We start from the raw sequence: 19139 nt of genomic DNA on the forward strand, positions 1-19139 counted from the left end.
AGCATAGCAGCACCCTTAGCAGCCAGAATTTTAAAGCATAGCTATTAGCTCACTACAGCAACATCTTCAGCCACATTTTGACGAGTGAGAACACCTTGCAAAGCAGAGCAGAATGCAGATTGCAGAGCAGACCGGAGCAGTGAGGGAAGCATGTTAGTCTCAAAGTCTAGGCCAGACACGGAGATGAACAGCAATTACCAAGAAATATTACACAGACACTGCCACTGTCACCTTCTCACAAGCAAACCACCAAACCACAGCTCTAGACAGGCAGGCAAGCACCCAGATTCTGCCTTTGTCAATCTGAGATCCTGCACATCCAGATACTAAAAGCAGCAAGCAGTAACACAACATTACACTCAGTGCAGAGAAAATAAAATCACAAAATCAAACCTCCTTGCCTCTCCTGATGTAAGAAGAGGCACCCAAGCACAGTGAGGAGGAGGAGTAAGAGTAAGAGGAACTTCAGTGGTGTGTACCCATGTGTGTTGTGTGTGCATATAAAAGTGTACCATGGCCTCAGATTGCCTTGGCCCTGACTGACTGGCTGACACGTCAGGGCACAGCCCACCTTATCATCAGTCATGATTGGGATGTATGCATCTCTGTGCTTCTATGTAGCATTAAAACTTTAACCACAACAAAGAAAATATTAACAACAAACAATGCATAAAATCAAACCTCTTGCTTCACCTCCGATTGTTGCTGGGCCTCAGGGTACCAGCCTATCATCCCCAGCCTGACAGTGGGAGTGTGCATGTCTGAGTGTGTCAGCAGCACTAATGGGCAGACTGTGACACATCTGGTGTTGGGCTGGGATGAGCCACCAGTGGTGGTTGTTGCAGTCAGCGGGTGAGCGTGACCATGAGTCACTCACCCTCCCACAGCGAGCTCAGGATAGCCCAGCAGGGGGAGGTTGGCCTTCAGGAAGACCAGTTGCTCAACAAACTCAGCATCCAGCAGTGAGCAATGAGGTGTCACCAAATCCCTGGCCATGGACAGAACAACCTCTCACTCTGAACACTCATTGGCAGACATGAGAGGAACCATCTAGCAATTGTAAACCACCCTGAGCCATTTTGGAAGGGTGTATATAAATCAATCAAACAAACAAACATCGCCAGGTCCAGTCAGACTTGGCAATGTGTTGCCCAAAACAGGCTTAGCTCCTTTTCCTGGCCCACCACCACCTCCTGGAGGTGCAGCATAAGATTGCTCAGCACCGCTGCAGGGCTTGGTGGGCTCCTCCCTTCCCCCTAGCAATGCACCAAGGAAGCCCTCTGTGAACCACCACGAGGAATGCAGAGGCAGAACTGCTGGCTCCATTGGTGGCACTACCAGTGAAACCATGCTGCTGGACCAGGAAGTGGTGGTGATGGTGCTGCTGGGGGTGGTCTACACACTTCAAGGTGCACCAGCATCCTCCTCCTGGTTGCAACCCAGCCTCTTCTCCTCTGCTTTCCTAACTTCTTCAGCCAGGAGGTCCCTCCACCTGGGCAGCTGGGCAGAGGTGACCATTTTGCCCTTCATCCTTGGGTCACATAGGCATGACACAACATGCCATGCCGATGCAACCAAGGAGTTGCTGAGCTAATCCAGCACTCCAGTCCTCAGCTGACCTGCCAGGGAGATTGCTTCCCAGTGGTCAGCATGGACTGGAGCTCACCCATCATCTTCTTGAGGAGAAGAGCAAGGGGCAAAGCCTGGCTCAGCATTGTTGTCTCGGCACACAAGCTGTTCATAACAACAAAGAATGGCTGGAGTGTCCAGACAACCTCCGAAATTAGCTTCAAGTCCTGATTGCGCACATCCAAGCCACACTGCCTTGCCAGGCTGTGGAAGGCTGTGTCTTACTCCTGCAGGTGCTGGAGCAAGAGAAAGGTGGCGTTCCACCAGGTAGGAACATCCTGAGTGATCAGTGTTTAGGTAGGCCCAGCTCAAATTGCCTCTCTTTGAGCATGTGCCTAGCCTTTTCACTCCAGTGGAAATGGCCAACTATTTTGTGGCACTTCTCAATGAAAGCAGCCATGGGAACAGCAGGGCCTGTGTGTGGGGCCCCCCCATCACACGTGGCCTTCACGTCCTTGAGGCCAAGTACATCTGCACAATCAAATTCAAAGTGTGCACAACACAGCGGATATGCACAAATTGACTCTGCTTGGCAGCCCTAGCTATGTTAGCTGAATTGTCAGTTACCATGAAGCCTCACTGGAGGGTTGGCTCCCTGGAAAGCCAAACATCCACTTGCCAGTCTATGGCCCCTGACAAATCATGTGGTGTGGTCTTTGTCCATAGCCTACACATTCAGCATTGCCCAATGGGGCTTCACTCAATGGGAGGTGATGTCCATGCCAGTACCACCAGATGTCCCCTCTTTCTCATGCTCCCACCAGCCTGCAGTTAGGGACAGTGTGCAGTCCACTGTGGCTGATGCACAGATCAGCATTGAAATGAACACTGGTGCCGGGCTCTGCTGTATGCAGCAGCCCCAACATGGCCTTCCTGCATGCCCAGTACAGGGAGGGCAAAACCCACCTACTGAAGGTGATGCATGAGGGGATCAGTAGGTGGCAAGCAGCTGGAGCAGCCATGGCATTCTCCACCATCTGAAATGGCTGATCATCCAAAGCCATCATCTCCTCAATGGCCCGTGTTATCAGATGTAGTTTTGGGCAATCAGACCACTTTCCCAACGACTGCATCCATCGCACATTCAGTTTTTTCCTGCTTGGGAGCAGAGCAGCTGCCTTGCTGCTGCTAGTCGAGGGCACTCTGGGCCTATTGCTGTCAGCAGGAGCAAGGACCCTTGGGTGATGCTGGCACAGGTGCAAGATGTGGTGCAATATCTCTGTCATCCCAAGATGCTGAGAGTCCTTTCCCCTGCTGACCTGTGCCTTGCAGTGGGTACAGCATGGGTTGGGTCACCAAGGCAGAGTTTGAAGTGATCCCACACCATGCTGCAACCATGCCTGCTGGCTTTGGACTGCTTTGGTGGCTGTGGGGCTGCTGGAACTTTCTGGGGGCAACCAACACTGCAGTCAGACTAGGGCTGAGAAGATCCAGGAACAGGAAGTGCAATGACTTCCTCCTGCTTATACTTAGCCTCGGACCGGGGGCTCACACTGCCCAGGGGGATTGGGGACGATGCCGAGACTGATCTGTCTGAACTAGCAACCAAAGCAGTTTGCACCTTCTCCACAATGACCAGCATCATCCATCCCTCTCCTTGGCAGTCTACTCCTAGATCTTCCTCACACCCTCCCAGATATCTTTGGGGTATTAATTTAAGCCCTAATTCTAATGTGGGTGGGGAGAAGGTCGGTATCTAAGAAAGTGGTGTGGGATCGAGGACTGGTCTGTATTTATGCTGTGTGTGCCACACACACAGCAGCTTTCAAAAATATAGAACACCAGAATAAAGAGCAGGATTTTTTTTTTTGACAGGGGAGGCCTTTTGGGGGTAGCAGAAAGAACAGGCAACAATGGGGTGAGTTTCAGGGGAGGGGGAAGGGGATTAGTCAGTGGCCTCTCTCTAGGTCAGCCTCCCAAGTCTTCTAAAAGCCTTAGAACCTACCTAAAATTCCCTCCACCAAACTAAGCCCTATTTAAAATAAACCAGAACAACTGTAAACTAACCTGTGTGTGTGTAAATGTAAGAGGACTTACTGGTCCAAAGTCATCTTCTTTTGCCATCTTCAGCTGGAGCCTGAGCAGGAGCTGCATGGAATCAGGCTGCATGCAGTCAGGCACAGGGCACAGACTCTGTCTCTCCAGCAGTCTACAAAAAGGCCTAGCTTGCACAGCAGGCCAGGCACCCTGATTTCCAGCAGTGATTTGAAAACTCCTCTCTGAGCAGGCAGGGCAGCAGCAATCAGGATCCCATGCAGCAAGCAAGCAGGAAGCAATGCAGTCCAAGTCTCCAAGCAGCAGTCCTTCTCTTCCCAAAGGCAGAAAAGTCAATGCCAGACTGCCTCTGAGAGTCGCCTTAAATACATTTTGAAACTCCCTCCTCCTCCCTCGTCCCTCCCCCCCCCCAGTCAATGGGGGCACTGTTGCCCATGCCAACTAAATATTTGAATGATAACTAGACAACTAAGAAGTAAGGAGTTCTCCAGCAAATTGGTAGTCAGTGCCAGAAAACCAATCTCATGTAGAAATGAAAGGCTAACAAAACAGCAGTTTAAATCAATGAATCAATCTGAATTGTATCAGGGTCTATTCTATTTGACCCCTAGGGTCGCCATTAGAGCCAATGGTAATTTGATCTGAGGTCAAATTGGTCTAATCAATCCGATTCAAATCAAATTGATTGGTCAATGTATCACAATGCACATATCTATTTTAAACTAGGAAATTAAAAACTTTTCTCAGTATTTCTGGCAACCTGGCCAAACTTCTGACTTTTACACAAAAAGTTCTGTCAGCAGGCCAGAGGTAAATGTGCAAGCAAAACAGGGCAAGCTGAGTTTTTCTGGTTGGTTGTCAACTCTTTCACACAGCTTCATATATCAGTCCTTCATATATCATCTCATGCTGTTCCCTTTTCTCTCATCTTAATATCTGTTGCAAATCAGAACCACCTAAGGCAGGCTTCCCCAAACTGCGGCCCTCCAGATGTTGCTGAACTACAACTTCCAGCATACCCAGCCACAAAAAATTGTGTCTAGGGATGCTGGGAGTTGTAGTTCAGCAACATCTGGAGGGCCGCAGTTTGGGGAAGCCTGACCTAAGGATTACTCTAACCCACCTAGATAGTGGCTGGAAATGACATCAGAAGTCATTTCTGGGGCATTTCCAGCCACTCAAAATCCTGGATAGGAGAATTTCACCTATTTTTCTACCTGCAGATAATGAAGCTTGATCTCTAAGACCCAATTGTGGATACGTGAAACTATGGATAATGGATATGGAGTTAATGGATAATGAAGCCACCTGTATTTACAAAAGACAGAGATATTCCATTTTTACAGGCTGGTTTATACAAAAAGGCTTAGGAAAGTGCTGGCCTGTTCCTGCAAATATCTCATTATGAGTATGATCCAAACACTTTAAACTGCATTTAACTAAAGACCTTTTGATGTCAACAGGAGAGATTTAAGCCTGTGTTCAAAAGCATCCAATTAGAAATTAGCTTATTAGTGATTAACATTGCCTGTATCATTTTCAAACTTATTAATGGGGGAACCCATGAGGAAGGCCACAAGAAGTATTTATTCTCCCCCCCCCCCGTTTCTTACCCCTTTTTTTATTACCACGGTGGTGGTGTTTTTTTACCATTTTCATATCTCTAAATAAGCCATGCGATCTTGAGTGACAACCAGATTTTAGCTCAGTAAGTCTGAAGCCATTTTAGCTTCTTGGTGCATATTTACTTTCATGGGGGTGGGAGCAATAGGCCAGTCTCCCTATAAAACTCATTTAAAGTCAATTTCAGACAGTGTGGCTTTCTGTTTCCTCAAAAGTCTCATGTCTGTATATTCTAAATAACTTTCCCCACCCCTCACACACTAGATAGGAAATTGGATGAAGCCCAATAGTTTTTTTGGAGTGAAAGTGACTAGCTAACATTTTATCAGACAGAGTTAATCAACATGCATGTCCTTAGCCATTAAAAAAGTAACACTTATTTGTTTGTGTAACTTAGATTCGTGAAGCTGAGTGATTTGAGCTCTACATGGTGATATGCACAAATGTATTAAATCACAACCCTCTGAATGCAAAAATATGGATAATTCTACTTGTGCAGGCAGGCTCCTTCTTTATTCTGCTATCAGGAATAATTTTCACGTTAAATAAGAATTTAGTGGCAAAACCTCCCCTGTTATGTGCAGAAGGCATAAGATTAGGACAATTTGAATGCCAAAAAGCAGTGGAGCATAACAATGATAAATTCATATTCTGAATGGCCAGCATTATAACTGTAACTGCAACATGAGATAATGAAATTGAAGCCTCTGTAGCCAATTCCATAAACCATTTATTAACCATACACTACTATTAGGATTTATAACTTGTTTTTTAAAAAATGAGGCTTATAAGTGTATAATTTGTTACATACCAAAAATATTAATTGTTTAGCAGACTATGATTGTGTTAAATGTGTTCTCTTTTCCTTAAATTTTATTGTCTTCTTTCATGTTGCTGAAGTATTGTTATAAAGTTCATGCTGCAATGTTGTTTGTTAAGTATATATTTTTTTAACTTTGGGATATTATTTTTTTCTAATCTAATGCCTTAATCTTATGCCACAAAAAAGAGAGTTATGCCACTGAAATGCTCAGGATTTCTGAAGTATCAATAACTATTAATAAAATGTATATAGTGAAGAGGTGTATTTCCAGGTGATACATGAGCTGAAGCACAGTTTCTCTTCTAGTGCCTGTTCTCTGGTGTGACTTTTTAGTTTTCAGATTGTGGGCCGCTATGAGACAGGGAACCATTATTCCATTTATTTGCTATGTAAACTACTTTGAGAACTTTCTGGATGATGATGATGATGATAATTACAATCTCAGTGCAATAAGGAGAGTGCAAGGAGAGCTTCTGGACCCCAGACAGTATGACAAAGCCAGGCTAGGAAGGAGTAGGCAATGAAGCAATTTATCTCCAGATCTGAGGCCTTCAGTAGATTCTTGATAAATGCAAGTGCAGAAATAGTTTAAGTGCCTTTGAGCATTTGCAGAGTGTTTTCTCACCATTTAGAATAGTTACTCTCCTTTTTAATGTGCAGAGACTCTGTGCTTTTTAATAGGGGTAGCATGGGCAGAAAATCAATAGACAGATCTTTTCCCATCATGGGAATGCAGTGATGCTAATGATGCCTCTCATGCTATTGTTAAAAGCACAGTCTACTTCTACTTCTACTGCTAGTTCTGCTGCTACTATACTGCTTCTCAACAAAAGTTCCCAGAGCAGTTTACATAGAGAAATAAAAATAAATAAAGATGGCTCCCTGTCCCCAAAGGGCTAAAAAGAAACATAAGATAAACACCAGCAACTGGCACTGGATGCTGTGCTGGGCCTGGATAGGGACAGTTGCTCTCTCTCCATAGAAAGGAAGCAACCCAAGAAGATGTGTGAACTGCCCACCCCCTGTGAAATTGCTAAGTTTACCAGAATTCTTTTTTAAAAATTTAATGTTTTTTGACATTTTGTATTTACAAACATCCCTCCCAGCTCTCTCCCACCCCACCCCTGCCTTGTATCCGAGCCCAACCTTTTCTTGCCCATTCAGCACTGGTTGGGGGAAGCTGAGAAAAGAAAGGAGAGATGGAAAGAGAGAAGGTGAAGGAGAGCAGAAGGGGAGGAAGGGAAGAGGAGAAGGGATACTCACCATTGCACCAGTAGGTGTGGGTAGTTCTTAACTGCAAATGTTTCAGCTGAGTAGGAGTCTCTATATCTGCCTTGAATTTTGCTTTAGGATAAATTTGGGAAGTTTCTAGTTTAAAGGGGAAAAGAAGGGGAAAAGAACTATCTTAATAGAGATAATATTTTATTTTGATTTGCCAAAAATAGACAAGTTACTATTTCTTAGCCTTAGCTCCCTGCATATCAAATGAGCATGATAATGACATGTTTCTTTTGGAGATTAGTGAGTTATGTAAGTGCAAAGTAGCATGAATAGTTTTCTAGTAGTGATATTTGAAACATCTATGGGAAGTGTTGTAGAAGAAAACTCATGTAGGACATGTCTGTACAATGCTAAAGGGAGGACTTGGGTTGATGGGAGGAAAAGAATAGTTGAATTGAATATCAAGTTCTGGTTATGTGACAGTGTTAGAAACATGCAAATATATTTTTCCACGCCGTTACAAAGTTGTAGGGGGAAAATAAAAAGCAGATTAAAACCAGTAATTAACGTGGTTTATTATGTTAAACTCTCATTATTCAAAACAGGTCTGCACAGCTTTGGCCCTCCTGTAGATAATGGACTATGACTTCCATCATCCCTGATTACTGACCACTCTGGTTGAGAATGATGGGATTTGTAGTCCAACAACATCTGGAGGGCCAAAGTTGTGCAGCCCTGATTTAAATACCAGATTCCAATAAGTTCTTTGAGATTTTTGCTCTTAGGGATGGTTTCAGTTTATATGAAGTATTTGGAAGACTTGCAATTTTAAAATATAAGACACTGGTTAGGCAATGGGTTATATCATTAGGATATTTTTGGTATATAGAATTAGATTACTTTTAAAATATGCAAGTAATGTCATTTCATTTGCAGTGAAAATTTTAGGGAGTGCCTATGTATGCACCAGATTAACCCCTGGATTGAGCTATCAGCTGTCTGTTTGATTGTTCAGTTTTATATAGCACTAGTTATTTTAGGCCCATTAAATTAACGGGCGCTAGGAGAGTTGTGCGCTCCGGGCCCCCCGCCGCCATTCCCCCTCGCGCTGCCGCCAGCCTCCATGCCGCGGCCGGTCTCCCCGGCCGTGCAAGGGCCCCCCGCCACCGCCAGCCTCCCCTTTCCGGCTTCCCCCGCCGCCTCCTCACCCCGTCCGTCGGCGGTGGTTTCAGGTGGGGGGGTCATATTCCCCCCGCCCGGCTTCGGCGGCGCCACCAGGCCTCGGCCGCGGCTCTGCCGCCGCCTCAGCCGGCTTCCCCCGCCGCCTCTTCCCCCCGCTGCCATCTCTGCCTTCCCCGTAGCCCGTACTTCGTCCACCGCTCTCGTCATTATGGCCGCCGTGTCTCTGCGGCCGTATCTTCCTCCGTTCCCCCCGCTGCCCCCTCTGCCCTCCCGGTCCCCTCGCAGCCGCCTCTGCCCTCCCGGTCCACCCGCTTCCACCTCTGCCCTCCCCGTAGCCCATTCTTCGGCCGCTGCTGTCCTCAACATGGCCGCCGTGTCTCTGCGGCCGTATCTTTCTCGGATGTTCTGGGCATGCGCTCCGCGCATGCCCAGAACAGCCGAGAAAGACACGGGCACAGGGACACGGGATCACACCTAAGCCTTTTATTATAGAGGATACCCCCTCTTATGCTATATTCTGTCCTGAGCTGCCCTAAGCCATTTTTGAAAGGGTGGTATAGAAATCGAATGAATGAATGAATGAATGAATGAATGAATGAATATTCAAAGTCCTCAAGACTGCAATACAATTTTTTATAGCCCAAATTCATTCAAAAAAGCATGATTTTGGTCCACAACCTATCTGCATATTATTCTTTCAGTATCTCCAGCACATAATGCTGTGATCTGTGGCAATATATATGTAGATCTTTCCTTATTACTTTAGACTATTATTTATTACATATAACCTTCCTTGATGCTTAAAACCTATAAATTATAAAGTTAATAGATTAGGATTTTAACATAGCATCTCATTCTGCTATTGTAGTCTTCTTTTTGCACTGGTAATGCTTGAGTAAAGAGAATAATTTATTTCTTATTTCCAGTATATTTTGCTCTTTGTCATGGTATACAAACAAAACACATAATTACACTGTTCAGTCTAAGGTGACAACATCTGATAATTTAACAATACCTTAGCAGGAGACTTTCCTCCAGGTTTACAGCTGCTGAAGTAATTTTAAATGTATTTAAACTGTGTTTCACAATTCAGTTTTTGTTTTATTCTAACTACAGAAAGTTCAAATGTATGTGCAGTGCAGTGGGTCTGTTGATCATCAGCTTCTTGAAAATCATCAATACAGATTAGGTTCCTCACTCATGAGTATGTATTTAGAAAGGGTTTCAAAACTCATTAGCTATCCCGATTGTGAATACAAGAGTGAGTGAAGTGTGTGTTAAGGGGCAATGGATTGATGTTAAGTCATCTTGAGTACATGCTCTCAGTTAACAAAAGGTAGACTAGCTATGGAAATCAGAAGATAATGTTATGAGTTTGGCTTTCTTGATTATTATGAGCTGGTAAGATTCACAAAGGGGTGATCAGGCACATTCTTTGATGGCTGGAAACCTCTCTTCCTTTGGAAAGTTATTCTCTCTAGCTAGTGGTATGAGGAGAGAAACCATCTGTAGCAAGTTTGAATCTGGACATGGCAGAGGAAGAGAGCTAATAATTTTTAGCTGGTGTGGGCAAAAATTGAGACATAATTGCTCTCTCTGTGAATTTGATACCAGATTAGCAGTTATGCTGCCAGTTGACAGCATATACTTTGCCAATATACTTTTATAAATATATTGCCAATATACAATAAAAATATACTTTTAGATGAATGAATTCATAGATAACAATGATGGCATAGCACTCCATTGTGCTCGCTTCCCCCCCCCGCCGCCTTTCAAATGAAACTAAGCTTTGTAGTGCTGTTCCTGGACTTCTCACTCTGCAGGAAAGTAGGAAGTACTTAACAGTATTATCACTTCCTACCTTCCTTTATGCTTCTCCCAGAAGAGATCAAGTTCCATTATGCTTCCGTTATGCTTCTGCCAGAAGAGATCACTTCCTACCTTCCTTTATACTTCTGCCAGAAGAGATCAATATTTTTCTGTAGAGGAATATAAATTCCACTAGTAGAAGGGATATATGTTCTGTAACAAAACAAAACCCGGATCCCAATATTAGTCTGGTTTCTTGATTCTAGCCTACCTTCTAGCCTACCTTCTTAACTTGCCAGTTTTCTGTGTGCGGGGATTTTTTTAAATGGAAGAACATTCAGTCATATGAGCCCGCATGTGCCGTCTGAAGTTTTCCCACATCAGAACTAGGCCAGAATTATAGAAGGAAAGAATAAATAGTGAGATGAGAAGGCAATTGAGAAAAGGGCAATTGGAAGAATCAAAAATCTGAATGAAATAAGACCTATGATAATGTGATTAATGTCTCACACAAGTCTAGAAACATGAGGACTTGTGCATTCTTGATGGAGAAGACATATGGGGGTGCCTGTGAAACAAAAACAGTAGACCAGGTAGGTAAAGAAGCAGAGAAACAGAGGAAGGGGAGAAGAAGAAAGGAGGAGAGGAGGTGGTGTGTGTTGTGTGCTGGAATATTAATTTGGAGTTAGAGCCATATATTTGGATAACACAAGGGAATAAACTGGTAGGACAATAGTTAATCTTAAAAATCTAAACAATTCCCCCCTTAAAGTCTCATGTTACTTATAGATTGTATTTAATCAGCAATCAATGAGTTTTTTAATACAGCGTGCCTGCCACTTACCCTAAATCAATACTCATATCTAGTTGTTTGTCACATAAGCAATCAATGTAACCACATTCTGAAAAACCATCTCCTATCAAAACCCTTGTTCTGGCTTGAAGTGCATATATTTTATCACAGATTTAAGACAGCAGATGGCTCTCTTGAGTTTCCCTTGGAGCACCTAATGCTGTAAACAACTATGCTGAATTTCTAAACTGCAAGTAGAAAGAGTTTGTCTTTGTTCTCTAGGGTAAAAATTACATCTCCTTCCACCAGTTCCACTGTTTTCTCCATATTCCTTTCCACTCCATGACACTTCCCTGCCTCCCACATCATAGACTTGGAATAACAAATATACAGTCTGAACCAGTTGGGTGAGGCTGAATTATTTACAATTTGCAATAAATGAAATTATTGGGGAATGCAAATATGCACCTCAATAACAACTTATATACAACTAATGTTGTTAGATCACTTAACTGAGCGGAATATGTAGCCTACTAGAAAGATGTTAGATTCTTATTTACAGTATTTTGTGTGGAAAAACCCAACAACCCAGTTTATATCCATCAAACAGTGTTTTAATTTAAAAGTGCACTAAAATTCTAGAGGTTTGCTCCTGAGTCTCGCTTCCACTACTTCAGGGTTTGTTTGCCCCCAGATTGGTAATTAAAGTGCATTTTCATCACTAATGGACATGTCTTACAAATATAAATATTTTATGGTAAAAATGGTTGTGTATTATCCAGTCAGAGACAAATACTTATAATTGTGTCCTATTAATTATGTGCTTGACAAGCATGTGCTTGATTTTGACTATATCATGCCTGTTGCTGTTATTTGTATTAAAGTTTATAGAGCTTTTTGAAGAAAAGAGCCATCTTACCACTATTACCACAATTCTGTGAATTAGCTTATTGATGTTCACATTTTATAGATAAAGAACTAATAGTAATTTGTCCAAAGGTATTCAGGGCGCCTTTGAGATATGGGCCTTTTAGGTTGAGGTCTCTTTATTGCATTGCTTAGATTAAAATCGTTTCCCGTTTCCAAAACTACCTCCCAAACTAGGGTGTTTTTCCTGTAGGGTGCTTTTAATTTTATTCTGCCATCTCAAACTGTGGACTACTTGTCCTATGCATCTTTGTTTTGCACTGTCCAAGGTGCTGATGAAAGTGAACAGGCTTTGCAAAGGAAAGTGCTTTTGCAAAGGAACAGGCTTTTGCAAAGTCCTTGCATGGCTTTTACTAGCCTTTCTTTACAGTCTATTTGTGATTAAACACATAAGTTTTGAACTGACATTATACTGCGGGTTGAAGCATATATTCCAAAATAAAATACAGATTTATCAAGCACTGCTTAATGCCAGCCACGAAATTGCATTCGGCTAATTCTAGCTACTGTGATGAAGTTTTACTAAAAGGTTGCTAGACCTGGAGAATGGAATTAAAACCAAAACATCTTCTTTCAGTGAAAAAAAGATACACTTTTTAAATTAAATAATTTGGGGAGATCCTTATTGTTACTTTTAGAGGCACATTAATCAGTGGATCAATGGAGCATATTGGGGTTCATATTTGGAAGACTTTAGAGGATGTGTCTAAATAAATAAATAACCAATGTAAGCACTGCCTTTTCAATTGAACTGAAATAAGATTGCCATATAAAGAAAAATACATTTAAAGATGTAAATAGCTCTCTTGTTTATTCAGTCTTCTCAGGTCTTAAGCATGTGAGGTTTAAAGTGGTTTTTATGTAAGCAAAATTGGCTTGTAATGCAAAGAAAAGCTACGATGCAAATGTCTCTCTTCTAATTCTGTTCCACATTTACAATGATTACTGATTCATATAAACAGAGAGGTTAAAAGATGATTAGTCCCATGTGTGAAAATGCTTTTAGAGTTAATACGTAAGTATTAACTGCAAACCTATTTTGTTCAGGCTAAGAGATAACACAGTAGGATCCAGACTAAGATAGCCATGACTAAGTCCCACTAAAATTAATGGCACTTAGATTAGTCATGTCTCATTTATTTCAATGGTGCTTGGTCATGACTAATTTGGTCTGGATCCTGCCCAACCTGTATTAGCAACAGATTTAATTAATTAGTGCTTTCTATGGGTGTGTCAACTAAACTTTTTAAAAAACAAAACTGAGACCCACAGAAGCCGTACACCACCAGTGCTGACCCTACAATGACACCAGGTAGTTGGCAATGCAGACTGGAAAATCTTAGGAGCAGCTCAGATAGTCCAGAAGGTGGCCCTGCTTCCCAAACCTATGGTTGTATGCTAAACTATGAAAAAAAGTGGGGTGGATGCATTGTGTTGTATACTCCTTCCCTATTTGAGGCAATCTGTGAGAATTATAGAATATAGAAGGAGTTTGCACTAGTTGGAATTAGATGCTAGAGCACATGGCATAAAAATACTTTAATCAAAGAAAATGTGGAGTTCCTTTCCCACAAAATCAAGAGCTACTAATGAAAGCCAAAACCATCTTTACAGAATACATTTGCATGAGAAATATCCATATGTTACAGCTAGGTACATCTAGAGCTTCTTATACATCTATAACAATCTACAGATGAGTGTAAGTCTAGCAGTCTTTGCTTGGCTGTAAAAGGTTAAAATAGATTAAAACATAGGTAGGTATTATGTATTATATATTCCTGAAAGTGTGTAGGTTTTTGTTTGATGTCAGTGGATATTCTTAAATGAAAAGTGTGTGCGCGTGGGTGTGTGTTTTGTTTCTGTAGTTCAGATTAATCCACGGACCTGTCAGATGATATTTTTTTACAATAAACTTTTTTTTTTTTTACAATACATTACCCTGCCCCACATCTTCCCACTTCCAGTTTTCCTTGCTCCAAATAGAAACAGACATGCCTGAAGAGATCACGAGTCAAGGTTGCACTGTGGTTACAAGCCACAGAAAGCTGTATGCTCTGGAGGAGAAAGCGTTTCCCTCTGTGCCTCGTCCCCACCCCCACCCCTTCCTTCTCCGCTCATCCTCCTTCGTTGGGAATTCACATTCATCTAAAGTAGCAGCGTGTCCAATTCAGAATGAAGACAGAGTACAGCGAATAGAGCGACCGCTGCTGCTGAGATGGGGCGGCGTGTTTGGGTTGGAAGCTCGCTCTCTCTCCCACATCCACAATTTACCTGCCTCTGACAAAGGCGACGGAGAGATGGCAAAGGGCCAACTTGTGTATCAAAAATGCTTTCCCCCTCCCGCCCACGAGCTGCGTTTGCGTTTCGCTTAGCATTGCTGTGATTCCAGAAGGGTAACCCAGTTAGTGTCTTGTAACAAAAACAACCAAAAGTACGGAAGAGAGCAACCCCAGCCAGGGAAGACAACAAAGAACTGTAACACCTTAAAGGTGAACACATGTATTCTTTGCTGGAGCTTTCACAGGGCAGCGCCTCTGTAAATCGTGCCACAATGCATGTCTTTATTGTGTCAGAGAGGACTCTTTGTTGTCACTGCTATTGGTACTCTCGTCGGCTGCTTCCGCCCAGAAGGTGAACGTGGGCTCCGGGGTAGCAGTAGTGGGCTCTAGTAGCCTAGCAGGGTGAGGCAGGACGGAGGATTGTGGCGGGAACAGGAGCGGGGTGGGGGTGGGGAGGCGGGAAGCACTACCACTGCCAGTGGTTTTCTTTGCAGGGTGGTGGTTGTCAGACCATAAATAAAGCCTGACTGCACTTTCACCCAGAGCGAAGACTTCGAGCAAAGCTAGGCAGAGACGCATTAGATTGCAACATCTCTTCCTTTTTCTTTCGCAGACACGCCGTCTCTCACTTTCTCGCACATTTCTTTCACTCACGCCCTTACCCCCCTCTTTTTTCGCGCCCGCACCCCCCACCCATTCTCTCCCTCACCTACACTTTCTCTCTCCCTCCTCATCACGCACACATTCTTTTTCTCCCACACACACCCCACACACACGCGCGCGCGCCACACAGCAATCACAAAAGCCCGCTGGAAGCCGAGGGGTGGCAGCGTGTAGCTCGCTTGGCGACAGGCAATTTCCTCCAGTAAATTGCACCGAGCCTTTTCAGCCCACCTTTCCTTTCTCTTTGCCTTGCCTCCTTCCCTCCCCTTTCCTTTATTCCTATTTTTTCCGGTTTCTCACTCCCCCACCCCACCCCAAGGACAAATCCCCTCCCTCAGTAGTCTTGGGAAAGGAGAGGGAGGGTGTGGGGGGTGTCGGCTGGGGTGGGACTGAAGCGCTGTGATTAAGGCTCTCTCCCAGGAGCCGAAGCGCGCGCTCTCCAGATGCTGCTTTCCGAAGCACTCGGTGGCAGCCCTGAGGAGGAGGAGGACGCGGCGGCGGCAGCGGTCGGAGCGAAGGTGGCGGCAGCAGTAACCATGGACAAGCGGGCATGAGCTGGTGCTAGAGAAGCCGCTGCCACCGGTGTGCTGCTTGTTGTTGCTGTCCGCTCGGCCCGAAGCCAGGTGGCTCCATGTGGTGACCAGGAGGGCGCTCTGGCGGCGGCTTTTGCTTGCATGCCCTTAGCCATTCGGCGATGGCTTCCCGCCTAGGCTGAGACGAGCCCAGCGCCTGTCTCCGTTGCGCTTGGCAGGGCGCGCGAGGAGCGCAAGACAGAGCGGCCATGGCTGCGGCCATCGCCAGCGGCTTGATCCGGCAGAAGCGCCAAGCGCGCGAGCAGCACTGGGACCGGCCCTCAGCCAGCAGGAGGCGCAATAGCCCCAGCAAGAACCGCGGGCTTTGCAACAGTAACCTGGTGGATATCTTCTCCAAGGTCCGCATCTTTGGCCTCAAGAAGAGAAGGTTGCGGCGCCAAGGTGTGTGCTGCCTGTGCTTTATGTGTCTGTCTGTGCGCGCCTGCTTGTGTTTTGAGGGAACAACCTGTAGCCGGTGTAATTGTCGGAGCATACCAAGCCGGTAAAGCGGCCGGGGAAATCACCCGCTCTTGACTCTTTTTAGAGGGCTTGCAGTGGGAGAGGCTCCGTTTTAAGCCATCTCTAGCTGGTAGGCCCATTTTACAGAAAGAAAACTAAGAAGGTAGCCTCTGGGCTAATTCATCTGAAATAATTCTTGTCTCCTGATTCTAACAATTACTAATTGCAACTGAATCCAAGTTTTTCTATATATGAGTGCATTCAAACGGGTGGAGACAGTCTGCTCTTTAGCCACCTTGACTGATTAGCAAAACAGGGCTGTTACAGTATGATAAGACTCACAGTAATTTTCTTGAGTAGGCAGGGTCACTGTGCAACATCTCATCACAAGCTTGTGGGGTAAATACTTATGTCCATTTTAAAGAAAGGGGAGAGCATTCTGCCTAGGACAACCCATTGAGATGGTTGTAATTACATGTGTTTGTCAACCCAGAGCACCTGATTAAGGTAATGGAACAAGGAATTACCCTTAACCCCTTTAACTGTCCAGTCAGGGGTGGCATAGAGTAGTTAACAAGTAAATTTTCCCCCTACCTTTAGAAAGCATACTTATAAAGTGGCAATTCCACTTTAGGTTAGTAGTTGTAAATATGGAACAGGCAGAGTTATTTTAAATACATTAATGCAAGGTTCAGTGGTGTGATGTTGTAGATGTGGCATCATTTTTACCACTTTCTTTCCTACATATTAAATTGTGTGAATCAGTGTTGTCTAAATCAGTGTGTATCCATGTATTTAAGCTGAACTAGGTAGCTTGTGAAGGATACCTGAAGTACAATAAAATATGTTGCCCTTCAAAAATCTGCTAAGTAGTCTAATTTGTGCCCTCTCTTCCTTTTGTTTCATCCCACCCACTGAAAATGAGGTTAGAAACCTGGGTGCACCCATGCAGATTTAGATCCCTTTCATTACTGCTCCCTAGAGTATGGTTCTGCTTTCTATGAGAGTAGCCTTGGAACAATCATAATGTGTAGCAGTAACTCTGCTAAACTCTTGTCATTCTCTTTGTCTTGCACTATTTCCTTCTCCTTTAAATTATGCAGGTAATTATTGTTCTGAATAAAAAGAAACCTCAATTTGAAACAGCTATTAGAAACTCTTCATAGCTGCAGTGATCACTTGCTGTTCAAATCCAATGAAGCACAGTGTTAACAAAGATTAATTTATGAAGTGTGAAAGGTAATTTATGAAGTGCATCAAGTAAAAAAACAATATTTCCAGTGTCAATAATTTAAATGTAGTGAAGGTTTATTTACAAGAAATGGAGCCCAGGGAATTATCACCACAGGACAAATGGAGACAAATCTGTGAACTGCCAAGGTTTAATGAAGGCGTGAATGGGAAAATATTTCCTATGAATAAGTGGCATAAAGATGTATCTAGATATTGTGTTTTGAGTGGAAAATAACTGTAGCATGTCATGCTGTCTTTTTCAGTCCATTTCACTGTTTCAGAATTAGAAAATGGATAATATAAAGTAAAACAGGCATTTTTGTGCACTGTGACTTTAAGAATTCACAGCTGTTGAAGGGGAGAATCCTAACGGTGCAAATGTGGGGAACCCCTTTTACAAGCTCTGCAGCTGAAAGAGCTCCAGTCATGCTGGGTTTTAACAATTATTTTCCTTTTGACTTTATGATTCTCTACCACCCACTTGGAAACCCATTCAACTCTTTTTTAACATTGTGTTTTCAGCCATATCAACCAGTCCCATTTCTTTTCTTTTCTGTGAACAGTTTAGCATCATGTTGTATTCTCCACCTTTCTTCATGTTGTGTATTCAGACTGCTTTTAACCTCTGTGACCATCAAGGGTGTGATCTTCTTCAAGGGACAGCAGTTCAAGTAATAGTAATCTGAGGAGTCTTTACTGCGTTTGAACAAGCTAACATACCAGATGTAGCATGCATTTGTCCATTTATATTTCTGTGTGTGTGTGTGTCTCGCTTTCCATAGTGTAGTGTATTATTGGGGCGAGGGGGAATGCTGGTTCATATATATGCTACTGCTCCAGATAGATTCAATCAAAGCAAGAGCAGACTATAAAATCAGTGTCATAGGAAAGCTACTTCATCTCTTGACTCTGGCTGTTACCTATTCTGGTGATACCCAAAATGTTTGTGTAGTGTGACAAAGCCAACATCAAATATTTTCCAAAGAAAACTCCCCCCTCACTTTTAGATTTAATTTATTCTACACTTCCATACTTGCACTTGTGTTTAACACATGGTTCTTACATTCACAAAGTGCATCAGAGAGCAATACTGAAATGCTTTTCTTGGCTGAGAAAGCTGTGTTTTGCTTTCTAGGATGTATCTTACACATAATAAGAAGTCCTGTTAATGATAATGTAAACTAAAAACAACACCTGTAAATTATCAGTCAACGGTAAAAATATAGTTTTAGACTCTGCTGAATTGATCTTAAAAGGGTGAAAACACTTTTTAATGAAGATATGATATAGTTAAATGAATTGTCTGATAGCAATCAATGACTATAATAATAATAATAATATTGCTTGCCACAGCTTACTCATTTTCTTTTTAAGTAGTGCAGGCAGTAGAACAATGTTTATGGCTAGTAAACACTATGTCTGGCCAAAAGCAACCTCAGCAAAACAATATTAATTATTTATTACTTTTATTGTATCTGTGTCTATCTTATTGTTGTGAGTTGCCCCAAGCAGTAGTGCATTGGAGGGGCGGGGTATAAATATTTTAAATAAATAAAAAAATAGCCTGTTGGGCTAGTATCCCTAATAAAAATTACAAATTCTGTTGTTTTTTGTATTACGCTGTTGTAAATATATGCAGAGGCACACAAATGACAGTAGCAATAATGCTTTATATTTCAGTCTTTAGACAACAGACTTATATAAAAAGAGATTAAGTATGTATGGAGTCCACACAATATGTAATGTTTACGTGGGTTATTATCCAGTTAGCATGAACTTATATTTAATAATGCTTTAATTACTGAATCATTAAAACTAGTAATATATTTAGACATTGCTAAAACATAAAAGTTTTTTTTATGAACAATAATAGTTTTAAATGGGTATCATTTAAAAGCAAAGGAGATTCCATTAAGATGTGGGAATCC

At 43.0% G+C, this 19139-nt stretch overlaps 2 protein-coding genes across 7 annotated transcripts in view; one reads left to right on the top strand and one right to left on the bottom strand.

Annotated features, from left to right (window-relative positions):
- The window catches only part of LOC128351695 (52 kDa repressor of the inhibitor of the protein kinase-like), a 36591-nt gene extending 24192 nt beyond the window's left edge, over window positions 1–12399 (bottom strand). For both annotated transcript variants that reach the window (XM_053311445.1, XM_053311446.1), the window contains exons 1-2: window positions 10338–12399; window positions 7334–7438 (exon numbers count right to left, since the gene is read on the bottom strand). The gene's annotated coding sequence lies outside the window, so the exon portion shown is untranslated. The remainder of the gene's footprint in view (window positions 1–7333; window positions 7439–10337) is intronic.
- The window catches only part of FGF14 (fibroblast growth factor 14), a 474303-nt gene that overhangs the window by 288871 nt on the left and 166293 nt on the right, over window positions 1–19139 (top strand). The window contains exon 1 of one of the 5 annotated variants that reach the window (XM_053311448.1): window positions 14803–15921. The exons of the other annotated variants lie outside the window; for them this stretch is intronic. Coding sequence (XP_053167423.1) covers window positions 15729–15921 — 193 coding nt within the window. The 5' untranslated portion in view covers window positions 14803–15728. Of the gene's footprint in view, window positions 1–14802; window positions 15922–19139 lie in introns of those variants that run through there. 5 annotated transcript variants of the gene reach the window in all.

Source organism: Hemicordylus capensis, chromosome 3 (genome assembly GCF_027244095.1).
Source record: "Hemicordylus capensis ecotype Gifberg chromosome 3, rHemCap1.1.pri, whole genome shotgun sequence".
In the NCBI taxonomy this organism is placed as follows: Eukaryota; Metazoa; Chordata; class Lepidosauria; order Squamata; family Cordylidae; genus Hemicordylus; species Hemicordylus capensis.